Source organism: Sorex fumeus, unplaced genomic scaffold (assembly GCF_029834395.1).
Source record: "Sorex fumeus unplaced genomic scaffold, SorFum_2.1 ptg000051l, whole genome shotgun sequence".
Classification (NCBI taxonomy): domain Eukaryota; kingdom Metazoa; phylum Chordata; class Mammalia; order Eulipotyphla; family Soricidae; genus Sorex; species Sorex fumeus.
The window spans coordinates 14,926,423-14,943,770 of NW_026606108.1; the positions used below are offsets into that span (position 1 = coordinate 14,926,423).

Consider the following 17,348-nt stretch of genomic DNA (forward strand, 5'->3'; position numbering starts at 1 on the left):
GCTCTTTGCTATGTAAGACAATATATTATATACACTATTTGGAACCAGATATTTAAAGACTTTAACATTTAATTGCAGAAATATCTTCCTAACTATTAAATATTTTTCTCAAAAGAGCATAACGTTTTCAATAATTATGTGATATTTCCTTGTTGAATTTTTCCAACACATACTACCAACCCTCCCACTTTTAAGTTTTTGATTATCAACAAAGCCTCACTATTATAAATTAGACTATATATCCTAAATATTAGGCTATGCATATATTTAGACTAATAGATGTTGGTATAGGTAGATGATTAGGGGGAAAGCTTGTTATAAATTATGCATAACATGTTATTCTTATTTAAAAGTCATTTGCTCGAGCGGGCCCAGTAACGTCTCCATTGGAGATTTTGTTGTTACTGTGTCTGGCATATCGAATACGTCACGGGGAGCTTGCCAGGCTCTGCCGTGCGGGCGAGATACTCTCGGTAGCTTGCCAGGCTCTCCGAGAGGGGCGGAGGAATCGAACTCGGGTCAGCCATACATATATAACACATAAAGAATATAAGGAAGATATTCATAATATCTGTTGAGGGGAGTTGTGGAAAACTGTAATTTTTCCTATTTTTGCTTTCTAATTACAAATAAGCATAGTGCTTGTTTAATAAGAAGGAAGTAACATGAGAAAATATAAAATCTACTATTACTGTAGGTTTGCACCCTTGCTCCCAGTATTTATAGAGGAAAAGGGAAACCTTCAAGGATCAATGTAAATATTTAGTGGTTGTTGTCTCTGATTGGAAAGAATGTAAGCAATTTTATTCTTTGTGTTTTATCTATAATATCTCCATTTTCTATATAACAAAAATAACAAGTAACCACCCCAGGAGTGATCTCTGAGTGCCTCATTGGGTGCAGCCCAAAAAAAAAAAAAGAAAGGAAAAAAATTGATAAAACCATATTTGATAAAATAAATATATTTTATTTATTTAAAAGTAAAAAAGTAAAAAAATATATTTTAAGTAAAAAATATATTTTACTTAATAAAAACCATATATTTAAAAAGAGAGAAAATATTGGTGCTAAAATTCACTGCTTTGGGTGTCTTATAAACTACAGCTGATTGGTAGCTTCCCGAGTGGCTATATAAATAGGGCCCACGTTTTCTTCTTCACCCCACAAAGCCGTCTGTGCAGCAGGCTCTCCAGAAAGGGGGGAGCAGAGGCTGTGGGCGTCGATGGAAGGTTCTAAATTCAGCCCGCATCTGGGAAAGGCTTCCTCGCCTTCTGTCCCTGTACCAGGCGGAGCTGCTCAGTGGAACACGCACAACTCTTACATTTGGCAGCTTCTGCGGGTGTGTGTGTGTGTGTGTGTGTGCGCACACACACACACACACACACACACACCAGCCTGTTTCCCAGAGAACATGAAATGAGTTAGGAGCCCACTGGTGGCGGGAAGCCCACTTCCCAAGTATGGTGTGTGTTCGACTTCTAGGACAGGCTTGAGGGAGGTGTGATGGAGGAGCAAGATGAAAGGGAAAAAAAGGAAATCCCAACCACGGCAAAAGGGAGATGGCTTACCTCCCAGCCCTTTTTGCAGAGGAAACAGTATATGCTAAGACTCAGAGCACCCAGGTATTTTTGCGGGGGGGTTATGTGGAGAGGGGAGACGAGAGGTTGGAGCCTCAAAGGACGCTAGTGGCTTCCTCCGCACCTACCTGGGTCATCTGGAAAGTGCCCGACAGGGTCAGGACTGAGAAAAATCTGCCAAAAGCCTCTGTGCAGAGTGGACACTCGTGTCCCATCAGCTCCAGTAGTCAGATTGCACCTGAGCCCCACTTGGTCACAGCATAGGAATTAATCCCTACCACCCAATTTTCCTCAGAGCTGTGTAACTCAACTGGAGCAAGAAATTACTCATTGCTAGTAAAGAAAAATCAGCCCTAACATCTACCCAAGTTCTTTACAGGTCCATTGCTTTTCCTCCCAGAAACGAACTTCAGGAGATGAACAGTGAAATCAAACAGGATTATTTTAAGATTATGATGAGAGGAAGGGAAAGAGAGAGAAAAAGAGAGAGAGAGAGAGAGAGAGAGAGAGAGAGAGAATGCAGGCTTCTCCAGAGGGAGTAAGCTCAGGGTACCCCCATAAAGTAAACTGAAAGAAAGGAATTAAGCATCCCTAACTGAGTTGCATGCAGGTGAGACCCCCAGAATGGTGAAGTATATCATTTACCTTTGTGAGGTTATAGTTTTATAGGTTTCTCCCAAACTGCCCCCATCTTCTTTGTAGATAGAAGTCTACATAGAAGTTACTAGGATTTGTCAAAGCAAAAAGTTTTTAACTTTGTGTGTCCTACCTTCATGGCCTTATCCTAGCCTCTGTTCCTGATGGAGCTTCTCTCTGGATTAGACCCAGCCTTCTCTAAGCTCTTTTTTGACACTAATATGATTTGCCTCAGTTTCTGTGCCCACAAAGTGAGTCCACCCTAATGCTTTTTCAGGCTACTTTATTTTTATTTATTTATTTTTATTGAATCACTGTGAGAAACAGTTATAAAGATTTCATGATTGAGTTTCAGTCATACAATGATCGATCACCCATCACCCCACCAGCATACATTCTTCACCATCGATGTCCCCAGTATCACCCTGCCCTTTCACACCCTCTCCCTTCCTCTATGGAGACAATTTTCTCCATTCTCTCTCTCTCTCTCTCTCTCTCTCTCTCTCTCTCTCTCTCTCTCTCTCTCTCTCTCTCTCTCCCTCCCTCCTTTTGGGCATTATAATTGGCAATATAGATATTGAGAGGCTATCACGTTTGGTTTTAGGGCTCGTGACAAAGCAACTTCTTTGAATCACACCTTGGTTTTATTACTTCCCCAGAACTCATTGTCAGTGCTCCCCACACTCCCCAGCCACTAACTGTCTGCTCTGATATTTTTGCAGAATAGATGCTTAGTTCTCTGATCCTAATGATTTGCTGCTTGAGGTTGCCCACACATGTTGTAACACTCTACACACATATAATATTTCCTTTAATGCTCATGAGAGTTCCATTAGGAAGATACTCTATAACCTCCAATGTACAAGCAAAGAAACTGAGGCATAGAGATAGATAAGTATCTTTAATAAAGAATTTCCCAAACTTGAGGACCCGTTCGGGTTGAAAGATGCTTGCCGAAAGTAGACTGTAGACCGAACATGATGACCGCTCAATACCTCTATTGCAAACCACAACACCCAAAAGGAGAGAGAGAGAGAGAGAGAGAGAGAGAGAGAGAGAGCAAAATGTAATGCCCGGCCACAAAGGCGAGGTGGGGTGGTGGGAGTTGGGGTGGGAGTGGTGTGAGTGATGTTGGGTTCATTGGCAGTGGAAAATGGGCACTGGTGGAGGGACTAGTACTGGGTACTCAACCATTGTATGACTGAAATGCAAGCACAAAAGTTTGTAAGTCTGTGACTGTACCTCAAGGTGATTCACTGATAAAAAATAAAAATAATAATAATAAATAAATAAAAGAATTGCCCAAACTTATTTGGCCTGCCATCCCCTTCTTGGGAAAAAAAAAAAAAGAATGACTCGGTGTTTCTGAAATTCTCTCTTGTTTAGGCAAACAGAGAGAATGCACCCCTCCACTACACCTGGCGCTGCTCCTAGGAGCCTCTCTGAAGTGCTCCAGTGCCACCTTGGAAAATACTGTTTGTCCATAAGGTTGAACTTGAAATCTGTTCTCTATTAAGTTTTTATTTCTCTGGGAATTCAGTACTTTATCTTCCACTGAATATAGTGTTGCTGCTTAATCCACCTTCAGGAAATACTAGTGGGATGCCAGCTGCTACATAATGGCAGCCCTGGCCGTATAGCAAGTGAAACTGGAGTGGAGACATAGGGCTGCAGAACCTACCTTGTGCATGCCTTGAGGAAAAAACAGAGAAGGCAACTGGACCTTGGCTTCCAGATGATAAGTGAGAGCATGTCAAAGTGATGCCATGGCATCTGACAAGGAAAGCCTCCAGGGCTGGGGCCCAGACAGGATCCACCAGACAATCCTGTGGAGAGGCACCTCGTTCCATTTTCTTTGTCTTATATATTGCTGGCAGTGAACACCATCTAGGTGATATTCACTCATTCATACAACTCATGTTCCTCCAAATGGACTCTGGCCCAGTGCATTGGGAATTCCCAGAGGGAATAGTGATATACAGGGAGACACACTCCCTGCCTCCCTGTGGTAAAGATGAGGAGCACATGTGTGATGGAGATTGCTCCTCATGAGTTTGGGATCAACAGAGAGCAAAATGATGGAACCAGCCCTCTGAAATAGGAGAAAAGGCTTTCCTGACAGAAGGCATCTCTAAGCCATGGGGCAGGGGAGACTCAGGCCCATGTGCAATGAACTGCAAGGAAGTCGTGTGGCATCATCTGGGGGTAGTGGGGTGTAAGGTGGTCTCAGAGAAGGGGAAGCAGTGAAGGGCACAGGTCCCAAAGGGAAAAGAGTGTTTTAGGTGTTTGAGGAAGATGAGACACTAACATATGGGTGATAATAGAACCGAAAGCTCACTATAGGTTATTGTGAATGTTAGAGAATTTCTCCATGTCAAGGGCTGATAGCAGTGGTGTGGTTCTGTATTTTGGCATGTAATTTTATATTGTGGATAAAAATGATGCATGGGATATATGCCTCCATTTCTACTCTACTATCGTTTCATTCATTTGGTCAATGAATGAGCAAATGAATGAATAATCTGTAGATTTAGTAAGCAACTTGCCAGAGAAACTGTATCACCACAAATGTGTGTCTTTTGTTTGGAAAGAAGAGTGTTGCCTTCCCACCCCCTTGGTCCCCCAGATCTGAGTTGGACTCATCTGCAACTCCTGCCTCAGGCCTCTTCCTGCCTCTCCTGCCACTCCCCACCCACTTCCCCTCCATCACCGAGTCACTCACTGTATCAGCTAGCTGTGCACTGTGATTTTGATTTCCTCTGGTCACTCTCTGCAGACAAAACTGTGAAGCTGTGGAAAGTGAGTGAGCGTGACAAGAGGCCAGAAGGCTACAATCTGAAAGATGAGGAGGGCCGGCTGCGGGATCCTGCCACCATCACCAGCTTGCGGGTGAGCCCCACAGCTACTTGTGTCTTTCAGCTGCCTGAGCCCCCCAGGAGAAGCAAGGCGGGGTCTCCAGTGGGAGGGAATTCAGGTTGAGAGACAACCAAAGCAAGTGTCCGTGGCCTCCAATTCTACTCTTCTGTTTTCGGTGCAAAAACCCCATGAGTGAACCAAATGAATGTATAATCTGTAGATTTGGTAAACAATTTACAGGGAAACTGTTTGCTGGAAGAGCAAGGAGTGGTCTCCTACCCTAATGACAGAGATTCACACTGGAATCTGTCGAGTCTGTAGTGACACAGATTGTGTCCCCAAGTAGTGACCCACATTGTCACTGCATCATATTTTACTGTATTGTTTTTGCTATTGTTTTCCTTGAGGGCCACAGCTGGCTGTACTCGGGGATCACTCCTGGCAGGGCTCAGAGGACCATAATAGGGTTCCAGGGATTGAACCAACGTCAGCTGAGTGCAAGGCAAACACCCTAACCACTGTCCAATCTCTCTGGCCCTACCTTACTGTATTTTTAACCTCTAATCACTTTATCTAAAATACTTTCAGCAACTGTCCTTAGGGACTAGATCTCCTAGGATATAAATTTGGAGGACTGGGATTGAGAACATAAACTTATGAAATATAGGATGAAGTGTGAATTCTGCCACTGACCAGTCACTCACATCATGGTACTACTAAGTAACAATCTCACATCTTCACTTCACCTTTGCGTGAGCTTTAGCTTTGCAGGTTATTTTTATTTTCTCAATCTTCAAAACAGTATAATGCATGCTGTCTGTGGACTGGTGAAAATAAAATGCAAGAACATAAAGCCAGGGACTTAATAAAGATCACACTATCAGTCAGAGTCTTGCCTGCCTTCCGGAAATGCACGGTCTGGGAGGGAAAGAGGATTTGTAGGACGAATATGCAAATAATTGTGACACTAAGTAGAGTAAAATTAATGCCGTAGGAGCCAAACTCCTTTGCAGTTTGATCCGAGGCAGAAGTTACATTTGGTTCTGGGAGCTTAGAAAAGGTCACAAAGGAAGTTGAGCTAAAAATGAATGTCCAGGGCTAAAGCAGTAATACAGCAGATAGGGCACTTGCTATGCACACAGCTGAGCCTCAATTGCCAGCATCCCATATGGCATCCCTAGCACTGCCAGGAGTAATGCCTGAGTGCAGAGGTAGGAATAACCCCTGACCACCGCCAGGTGTGGCCCAAAAACCAGAAGGAAAAAAAAAGCCACCTGTGTTACTGAAGCCCAAGAATAGGATGACGACTGGGGTACACATGTGGGGAAAAGCTATTGTCACCCTAGGGTTAGAAGCAGATAGACTGGACTGGAGGCTTGCAGGAACAAGTAGCTCACTTGTTTCTTTGAGGATGAACTCATTTTTTGGTGTGCTTATTCGTGGACGTTTTCTAACACTAATTCTTATCTGATCGTGGTTCAAGGCTGTCTCACATTTACCCAGTACTACTGGGTTCCTCAACTTCTTTGAGCCTTTCTGAACCAGCATGCTGTTCCACTGCCTGAGAAAGAGCTATGCAAGTCAGCCCAGTAGCCTGTGTTGCTGCTGCCAACCAGAACTTGCAAAGTTCATGCGGTTTACTGCTCTGTCCTCAGAAACAAAACCAAACAACTCAGTTGGCTCCAGGAAATTACCTTCTTTAAGCAAGCCAAAAGAAAGTGCTTTCATTTTTACCTGAAGCTACTACCACCTCCCCCCACCCCACCCACAGTCAGACCAATGCTCTCCTGGGGGTCGTTATTGCCCATTTGGGGAAATAGTTCTCAGCGTTCAGAAGTTTAGAAGGCAGAAGTGTGGAGCAGTGAAGAATATAAACATTGAGCATGTCTGTTCCGGGTTAGAATTCTGGCCACAGTACTTTCTGGCTGTGACTTTGGACACATCACTTGAACCCATTTGAATACAATCTGGTACTTGTGACCTAGGTGATAGTCACTGCTTCCAGGAAGGAGTCAGGATGGTACTGGGGGTGATATGGAGTTTACTGTCTGTAGTTGCTCTCTCCCAGGAAGCCCTCAATAATGTGTGTTCCCTGCTGTTTTAGTTTTACTATCATCATCGTCTATGTGCCTGTTATTGCCCCCTGCTGATATTATGCTTATGTATATGAGAAAATTCATGTTTTCTTGTCATACTCTTTTTATATTTGCTCTACTATTGTATTTGCTCTACAAACTATTCGATAATATCTGCAGAGTGGTCGGCCCTGTATTGCCAGTACTAAGCTGTTTTCCATCCTTGCTTGCTGTGTACACTAATCAGATGTCTCTGTGGTTCCTTCCAGAAATTCTTATTATCCACGGTCTCTTATAGGATTTCATGTATTTATATTTAAAACCCCTTAGAGATGCCATCCCCATGATGAAAAGGAGAGGGGGGTTTGGCGTGAGCAGATTCTCCCCAAGATCAACTGATGATAATAAGAAGTAGACCTGTAGGGCCATAGGTTAGCTTTAAAGGGCTAGAATGCATGCACTGCTTGCCAGAGGCCCAGGGTCAGTACCCTGGCACTGCATGGTCCCCCAACCACTGTTGGAGCAGGCCCTGATTGCCTCAGGGTACAGCTAAAGCAAACAAAAAACGTGGGCTTGTAAGAATTGATAGGGAAGGAGGGCTGAGGAATCAGAAAATCCCAGTTATGGTTCTCACTTTCTTAATAACCAGTCGTGTGGCTCAGGACCCAGGAATCTCATCTTTCCCACACCCAGCCAGTGTTCCTGCAGCAGTGGGTGCTAGTTAGAAATGCAGATTCCACCACCACAAGGAGACCCTGAGTCATCGCCCACAAATGGGCCCTCTGGCTACTGATCAAGCTGCTTAACGGCCATGATCCCAGAGACACACAAGCGAAACTCGAAACCCAGCAGCTTTTGGCATAAATCTCTCCAGATTATTAAAATTTCAGAATTCCAAAATTGCATGGCCATGTAACATCATATGCTAGTCATAATCAGTAATAGAAAACAAATTGCCTAATGTTGCCTTTTCAGCAGGTCTGAGTGTTGGGGGGAAATCCCAAATAATAATGGTGGTTCTGGTGTTGAAATATTGAATGCAACCATAGTAGAGAGAGAGTAATGTGGAAATCATCTGCCTCACAGGTATGGGGAGGGATGGGATAGGGGAGGATACTGGTGTTTTTGGTGGTGGAAGATGTGCACTGGTGAAGGGACAGGTATTTCATCATTGTATGACCGAGACTTAAACCCGAGAGCTTGGTAACTGTTCTTACGATGATTCAATAAACAAATTTATAAAAAAAAAATGCAGATTCCAGAACCACCCCCAGGGATTCTCTCCAGCAGGTTGCAAGGACCCAGTTATCTGCATTCAGCCTGAGCCCCATGACTGGGCTTGAGGGATCTGCTACAATCACTGGACTCATCACACATCAGTCTCCTACGAGCTATTGTTTCATGAGCCTCTTACTTTTCAGTCATTTCAATAGTTACTGTACCAATTTGGGGAGCACATTTGCTGTTATGTTGTAAATACTTCTGTCGGATTTCACCCCCTTGACCTTCATAGGTTTTCGAATATCCTGCACTTCAGTACAGAGTGCAGCAGGAGACACATTCCAGCATTCTTTCAATGCAAACATTGAAAAGGCCAGCTTGCTTTTTTTTTTTTTTTGGATGCCAGTGGTAAAGAAGGAAAACAAAACAAAACAAAACAAAAAGACAAGGAACCCAGAAGACAGCAGATTCAGAACAATGACTCCAAACAGAGTAAGGGCGGGCGTGATATTAATCAGGCTATCATTTACTAACGGGTTCTGCTCTTGAAATGTGCACTGCCAGCAATTGTGGCTTCTCCCCCCCCTTTCCTCCTCCCCTCTTTCTCTCTCTCTCCCCCTCTCTCCATTTCTCCCTCCCTCTCTCTCGTACTATGACTACCTCTCCCTCACTTTCCTAATTTCTGGTTTTATGTGGGTCTTGAGAGTGAGAATGTTTAATAATATCCGACAGCTAATTAATCCTCACTGAGTAATGAATCTCAGTTTCAGTGCTGAGACGCTGGGCTTCTGAAAGCAGGAGTGTGGTTATTTCTTTTTTTAAATCTTCTTCCTTTTGCATGGATGAGAGCCTTTGAAATCCAATCGCTCGCTGGCTAGAAAGACTGTGAGAAGCATTCCATGCAAACTGCATCTCCTGCTCAATATCAGAACATTCAAAGCAATAATCATGATCATTGAGTAACCTTATAGTTGTTAGAGTACATTTAATTTATGTAAAAACATGTTCTTTTAAAAAATAAATATATATATTCTTTTCTTAGATTGAATCACCGTAAGAGATCTAATTACAAAGTTCTTCATGATCAAGTGTCGGTCATAGATGTTCTAACACCCATTCTTCACCAGGGCACATTTCCAGCCGCCAATGTTCCCAGTTTCCCTCACACCTTGCCCTCACAAGGCTGCTTCTATGACAGACACTTTCCTTCTCTTTTTCTGTTCTTTTTTATTTTTCATTTTTCCTTTTAGGCACTGTGATTTGCAGTACTATTACTGAAAGTGTGTTATGCATATCAGTTTTACCTCAGTTCTTGTCCAGAGTGATCATTTCTGATTATTGTCACAGTGGTCCCTTCTCTGTCCTAACTGCATTCCCTCCACTTTGTGCTTCCTGCCATGGACCAGTTCTCCTGACCCTCACTTCTCTTGTCTTTGGGTATTATTATCATACTATGTTACAAAATATTTTCTTATACTCTAAATGGCTGGAGCGATAGCACAGTGGGTAGGGCTTTTGCCTTGCATGTGGCCAACCCGGGTTTGATTCCTTCGTCCCTCTCGGAGAGCCCAGCAAGCTACCAAGAGTATCCCACCCGCATAGCAGAGCCTGGCAAGCTCCCCATGGTGTATTCCAGATGCCAAAAACATTAACAACAAATCTCACAATGGAGATGTTACTGGTGCCCGCTCGAGCAAATCAATGAACAAGGGAGGACAGTGCTACAGTGCAACATTCTAAATAATCTTCAGGGTAGCCAATGAGGAGAGCAGGACATGTATCCAGCAGGTAAGAATGCTGGTTTCTCCTGTGTGCTGAACTTTCATCTTACCCTGATACACTATCTGCCCTGCAGGAGTGTTCTCGGGAGGGTAGATCACCTTTAAAATGCTCCCTGAATGCATGAGGCTCAGAGAAGTCCAACCCTCATCTTCTTGGCTCTAGACCCTGGACCCTGTTTACACCCTCTGCTGACTCAGAGAGGGAGAACCACTTCCCTATAACCTGTAACTGGTTCTCACAGGAGTGGAACTGAAAATCAAAGAAAACTCTTAAACTTGGGCACACTTCTTTGGGTATTTGAAAACTGTTTTGTTACTCATCTGTGCCATTACTGTTCCAGAATGGTATATTCCTTCCCCCCCATCTTCTTTCCCCTATACCCTCTTTCTTCCACATTGGCCAACCTTGAGTTCCCAGATCCCTGACTTCAAGCAAGAGCAACAGGCTCAGCAGACTGGGTGCTTGTATGGCCAGACTCTCTGTACTCTTCCTCCCCAACTTTCTGGCTTGCAGAGGGAACTCACAGTCAGCCTGGAGATGGTGACTAGGGATTTGAGCTCACTGTGAGCATCACCCTCTCTGCCTGGGGAGCTGCTATTAATTGTTCCTTCTTGTGGTTGACTGCTGGTACCCTGGGCACCTTGGATAGAATTAAAGTTGCTTATATCCAGTTATAAAAATAGAGTACCAAAGGTTTGAGCTCCCAAACTGGGACTTCCATCACCTCCCCCAATGCCAGAGTAGATTTGAAAAAAAAAACCCTCACACATGCATTCTAGTGGCTTTTGATCCAGATACTCCTAATCATTAGTCATAGGTACTAATGATAATAGCTGTTTATTGAGTGCTTTCTTTGTGCCAGGTGCTAGATATTTCTCCCCTTTCTTTATTGAGTCTTCGCAGTACCACTTGCAAATAGGTTTACTCACTCTCACTGCAACACCCAAAACTTTTCTTTCTTGTTGCATATAAGTCTGCTAAGTGCCACCTCCTTCAAGCAGCTTTCCAGGAATGAAAAATTATCACATCAGATTCCCATTTCCTCAGGGGCTAATTCCCTGCCCCACCTCCCTCTATTTAAAATTTTATTTTAGGGACAGTGATTTATAATATTGATAATGACAGGGTTTCATGCATAAAAATTTTTTTTCTTTTTCTTTATTTTTCTTTTTGCTTTTTGCTCAGAGGTTACTCCTGGCTCAGCACTCAGGAATCACTCCTGACAAGACTCTGGGACCATATGGGACATGAGGACTGAACCTGGGTTAGCCGCAGATGCCTTACCCTTGGACTATTGCTCTGCTCCCTGCATAAAACATTCTTTCACCACACTCTCCACCAGAGTGCCAGTTTCCCTTCACCATTTTCCTGGGTGTCCCTCCCTGTGCTAGTTCATCCTCCTACAGTTATATGTTTCCTACTAAGCACCAGTTCTCAGTTTCTGTTCCCTTTGGGTCTTTGTTGTTTCCTTATTATGTTTCTTTATATCCCACACAGGAGAGAGAGACCATTCCATGTCTGTCTTTCTCCTTCTGACTAACTTCACTCAGCCTGATACTCTCCAGACCATCCATGCGGTGGCAAGTTCCATTAGTCTAGCCTTGATAGATCCTCAACTCTTCCTACCTCTCTCCCGTTCTGCCCCGCACCACTTCATAGTCACCACATGTGTTGCAAATAGAAGCTTCATAGTCACCACATGTGTTCTGTCCCATAGAGCAACACAGAAGGACATATGGCACATGACAGGAGATCAGTGCATGGCTCTGCTTTGTCCCAAGTTTGAGCAAGGGCTTTGCCCAAATCTAATGGCCATTCAGTGGCACAGCTGGGCTTCTGGTGGACCAGAGCTGGGCTTCTGGTCCATGCCAGTGCAGATCTGATACTTTCATAGTGATACATGATGATGCCCTACTGCTTCTACTTACTATTATGTTAGTCACCATCTCAGAGCATGGAGATTTCATTATTTGTGTCCCTCATATGGGCTTGATGTGAGAGCAGGAGACAGGTGAGACATGCAAATTTTTTTCTGCCAAAAGGAGACCGCAGCGGATGCCTTAGAGAGAGTTCATCCATCCTGTTTCATAACATACCTTCTGAAGTCTGCTAATCCCCCATCTCTGCTCAGAAAACACACTTCTAGCTTTTCCCAACTCACATTTCTCCACTTAGAATCCCTCTGATATCTTCAAAACTGACTGGAGGCAACTGAGGTCCCTCATGTCCAGTCACAGAGTAAGGTGCCATGGCAGAGTGGCACAAACACTTCAGCTCCAAATTCTAAAGGAAATTGAGCAGCAAACATTGCCAGTAGGTCATAGGATTTGGCAGTTTGATTAAACAGACTGTTTTCTGAAACAGTTTGTTTTCTAGGGAGCGTATTATGCAGACCAGAAGCATAAGCTTATGACAACAGCAGCTACATGCATTTACTTGGTCCCTTTCTTGTAAGTGCTGGGCTGGGCTCTGTATGTACAAGTCTCTTTCCTTGTCTTAGTTCTCTCACTTTGGCATCATACCCACTTAACCAGGAGAGAGATGCAGAAAAATATACGTGCGGCTAAAGGCCTCACAAAAGACAGGGCACACAACTGAGAATGAAGCTCGGAGATTTGTGAGTCCAGACTGCTCTTCACCATTGCATGGTACTTTTTATTGCAAGAAACTCAAGCAGGACAAACCATAGCAACATCTGACAGGTGGCACTTTTCACTGGATTGTGATCCTATTTCCTGAGTCTTAGCTTGATTCCAAGCACTGTGCGTAAGTTCAGACCACAGAGTGGGTGTTTCAGAAATGAGTGAAGAATATTCCCAACCCCTGGGAGAGGCAGGGACAAGACCCTTTGCAAACAACCCAGAATTAAATGAAGTAGTGGTTCTCCTGGTGCATTGCATGGTCCCCTGGGGTGATTTCTCAAACATAATCACGAAGACTTTTGGCCTAGAAAGGTCTGAGGTATACCCTCAAGAAATGGCCTCTCTGACAGGACTCCTCATAGACTCCTCATTCTGATGCAGGTGAGACACTTTGGGATGAGGGGACACATTCCTGAGAATGACCGGGAATACTGATTGTCCTTCTGGTTCCAAGGGAGAAGGAAGAGCTGCAGGAACAGGCTGGCATTTCAAAATGCATCTGTATTGCCACTTGGCTTTCATGCACAAGGCCCATTGGATGTCCCCGAGGGTCCTGAGACAAGGAGGACATGAACACTATGTCCATCTTTTTAGAGAAACAAACAACATTCCCCTGATGACAATGGCCAGAGCAGAGACTTTACAAAGAGCATAGGCCTGGGAGTCAACTCTTTCTCTCTCTGCACAACTTTACTGCTTCCCCGCTGTCTCAGAAATGACCAGCTGGTGATGCTCACTCTGGGAGGAAGAATAACCCCAAGCCAGTTTCCAGGCAAATTACCAGTTAAGTCGGGATCAGCCATCACTGCCCCTGGTTTTAATCTGGGACTCATGCTTTGACAAACTGACACCTCTTATGACGGAGATCCAGCTTCCCCCTACCCATTTTTAATTTTTCTAGATTTCATTTTGTGATTTATTGTTGCTCTGGGGGCTTAATATCCAATCCTAGTACAGTTTCATCTTCCCTTCCTTATATTTGTTGCAAATAACAATAAAGTGTTTAGCTACTACGGTGAAAAATCAATCAAGCTGTTCCATATTCACAGGCTTGCAATGGCCCCCGGATGGCCCCTGGATTAGATTAACTTGGTGAATGTGTCACTCTGGTGTAGGTAATTTCTCAACCTTCGCTCCCTCCCACCTCGCCTGCCTCGGCGGGTGGATATTGAGGGCTCCCATTGATTGACTGCCCCGAGAGTGGATGCTGGCATGTGATGTGTGTAACTCAGCAGGATGCACAGACTCTGTGTTTATGAAAATAAATAATCATTTCTGTTATCTTTATTGATTGCCATCATTATCTGATTGTGTCTGTCTGTGTCATGGGGCTTCAGTTATGGGATGAGAAAGTATTCTGCAAGAGTTTGGGTACTCCCTTCACCCATAAGCCTCTGCTTCATCATGTCTGTCTTTCGGGGTGGGGGTTGTTTGGGATTGTTTGTGGATGTCCCTGTGCTGTTCTTCAACTAATGTTCAGTGAGAAAATGTTTGTTGTATTCAATCTCAGGCAAGAGAAAAAATTCAACTGGACTTATATTAAAATCAGCAAACATTCATTGAGCATTTGCTGTGTTCTAGGAATAGTTGGCATATATTGGTTTTTTTTTATCTTCAAAATAAACCCATCAGGTAAGTTTTGAGAGTGTCCTCCTTTCTGAAACATAGGACCTAAGTCACATATCTAAGATCAGATAGCTAGTAAGTGATAGTCCTTAAGATTGAGTTTGTGTGTTTATCATTCCAAAATCTACTATTCATCTCTTGCATTATCATAGCATATCATAGCCTAGTATGTTCACCTGAATATCCCACAATATTCCATAAAATTCGAATAAGTAGGGATTAGAGAGCAACTTTCCCAGAAGACCGTGGAAGCTATTGGTGTCTTGGGCATTAGTGAGTTTCCCAGTTAGTTTGGGGAAAATGGGATAGAATTCAGGTGCCTGGTTTATCAAACATGGAAGGTCATTCAACTTTGAAATCTTTTTTTTAGTGATCACCACCTAACTCCAAAGATCTGAAGTTTACTCCAAAAATCTGAAGTTTACTGACTCCAATATTGACTCTGAAACCCCGAGTGCACTGCTCTGTCACCTGGTGCTCCACAGAACATAGTCACTGAGACTTCTGGTTTAGAAAGGTCTGATTTTCACTCCTTCTGGAGTGCTTCCGGGTGCAGGTGGTCTCTGGGGCCACTAAGAGACACTCAATTGAAAGAATACATTCCTCAGAATGACATAGCCAGGGATGAATCCTAAGGTCTTAGCTCTATCATTGCCAGGCTCAAGTTCAGCTGAGTTCAAAGGCAATCAGCATAAGGGTCCACTCTAAAGTGGAGGTGGTCTGCTTTGATTGCCATAAATTCTTCCTCTGCCCTGTTTCTTCCTCTGCCTCACTTCGTAAGTTTTGTAGCGATGTATCTGAGGGCAACATTAGAATCAACATGTGGTTGGCTATTACTCCTATTGAGAGGAAACTTCGGCAAGCCAATGTGATATGGACTGTGAGCAGGAAACTCCTTCTTTGCCCCTCCTACTCCTTGTCAGGTGGGGTTTGGGGTTGATATCAAGCAGACCACACCAGTGGCCAGTGTGCTGCTCCAGGAGTACAGACATTCATTACCTGCCATCTCAGCCACATCATAAGTCCCATCTGCTGTATCTGACAGCAGCCCCGTGAGATGAACACTTATTACTTCCCATTTTGCAGGTGAGAGTGTTTTTTTAATTTAATCTTTATTAGTGAAACACCATGAGGTACAGTTGTAGACTTACAAACTTTCGTGCTTGGGTTTCAGTTATACAATGATCGAGTACCTATCCTTTCACCAGTGCCCATTCTCCACCACCAATGATCCCAGTAACGCTCCCACACCCTCACCTCATCCCCCCCACCCCATCTCTGTGGCAGGGCATTCCCTTTTGAAGAGCATTTTTTTTGAGAGAGCAGAAACAACTTGCCTCAGGATTGCAGCTCCCAAGCAGAGGCCTGCTTTTAACCTGATTTGTTCTGCCTCCAATCTTAGCCCCTGTTGCAAGTCTTGAGGAAAAAACAAGAGCTCTGCTCACACTTGAACCATCTTCTGTAGAGAGGGAATCCCTGTCCAGTCTCCCACAGAAGTCAGAGTGACACACTGACCTCTCCTAGCCCTGTGATCAGTAGGACTCAATATTGGTTACTACCAGTCCCCTCACTCTTTTTGTCTCTAATCTGGACATCAGGAGTTTCAGAAAAGCCTGCTTGAATCATTTAAAAGGTTCAAAGCACTATTACCCTTGGAAAACGGGAATCCATTATGCTTTGTTTTGAATGTGTGTTTGAACTGGCTTTCTCCTAAGCTGGCTTGGGTTCACGGTGTATTCACTGACAATAAAAATTTTCCTTTCATCTCAAAACCACCTTTGTTTTGCTACATTTATCACATAGTCATTCATCCATATAAATACAAGCAGAATCTTGTACCTGGTTTTAAAATCAATTTCTTATTGTCTCTTGCTGCCAACTATGGGAAGCATAGTTCACTTGGCTTCCGGAATGTAGGTTGGCTTTGAAACTAGTAACTAGCATTCCCTTATGCACATTCACTAACAGTAGACAACTGAAAGTCAACTCAGGGTGGGGGGGTAGGGGTGGGGGAGGATGGGGAAAGGACATTAATTAAGAAATTCTGGATGTTTCCACATACTCTCATGCAGTTTCTCTTGAGAATCCCTGGCATGAGGCAGAACATTATTCTGACTATGATCCAATCTTTTTGCTGAACCTGTATCCTTGAATGGTCTAGATTTCAAAGATGGGGCCAGTCCAGGCCAGGCTTCTGGCCTTATTCTGACATTGTCACTGTGTCACGTAATTCACCCTGACCTAAATGGGTTTTTCTCAAAAGGAAAGCTATTAGTATGGCTCGCTCCATCTTTTTCCTGAAAGGACTGCTGCTCTCTGTATACTTTTAAAGAGAAGTAGGAAATCCAGGCACAATAGGGTGATTCAAGGTAGAAAAGTAGCTCTGTTATCTGAAGCTTTCAGGTGGAATTGCCTGAAATTATGAGTGTGATGGAAAAGACATTACCCCCACCTGAGGTCCTGACTCTGAAATGTGAGTGAACTATTGCTGGGGTGAGAGGCAAGAGTTCCAATCCCTGATGCTGTAATTGCTCATACATGTGTGTGCCTGATGCTGCATATGCAAATGTATGTGTGTCCTGGTATGACACGGGCAGATTTATGTGTGCCCCAAAGCTACATGCACATGTGTGTGTGCCCTGTCAATACATGTATATCTGTATGTGCTAAAGCCATATGTTCACATACACATGTATGCCCTGAAGAAATACCTGTGTATGTGTGTGCATGTGTGGAGATACACACACAGTGCTCAAGCTTCTGTGTCACTGAAACTTTAGAGGAATAAGCAAGCATCAAACTCATTTATATTTTTCAATTAGAATTACTTAACCAGAGATCAAAAATATATATATATGTATATGTGCCTAGATTCCTTTGCTAACAGGTTATTCAGAGAACTAATTTGAAATCACAAGAGGACTTGTACAGCC

General features: G+C 43.6%; 1 protein-coding gene across 3 annotated transcripts in view; it reads left to right on the top strand.

Annotated features, from left to right (window-relative positions):
* Window positions 1–17,348, top strand: part of PPP2R2B (protein phosphatase 2 regulatory subunit Bbeta) — a 487,952-nt gene that overhangs the window by 378,384 nt on the left and 92,220 nt on the right. For all 3 annotated transcript variants that reach the window (XM_056124486.1, XM_056124487.1, XM_056124488.1), the window contains one exon: window positions 4,990–5,102. In XM_056124486.1, coding sequence (XP_055980461.1) covers window positions 4,990–5,102 — 113 coding nt within the window. The remainder of the gene's footprint in view (window positions 1–4,989; window positions 5,103–17,348) is intronic.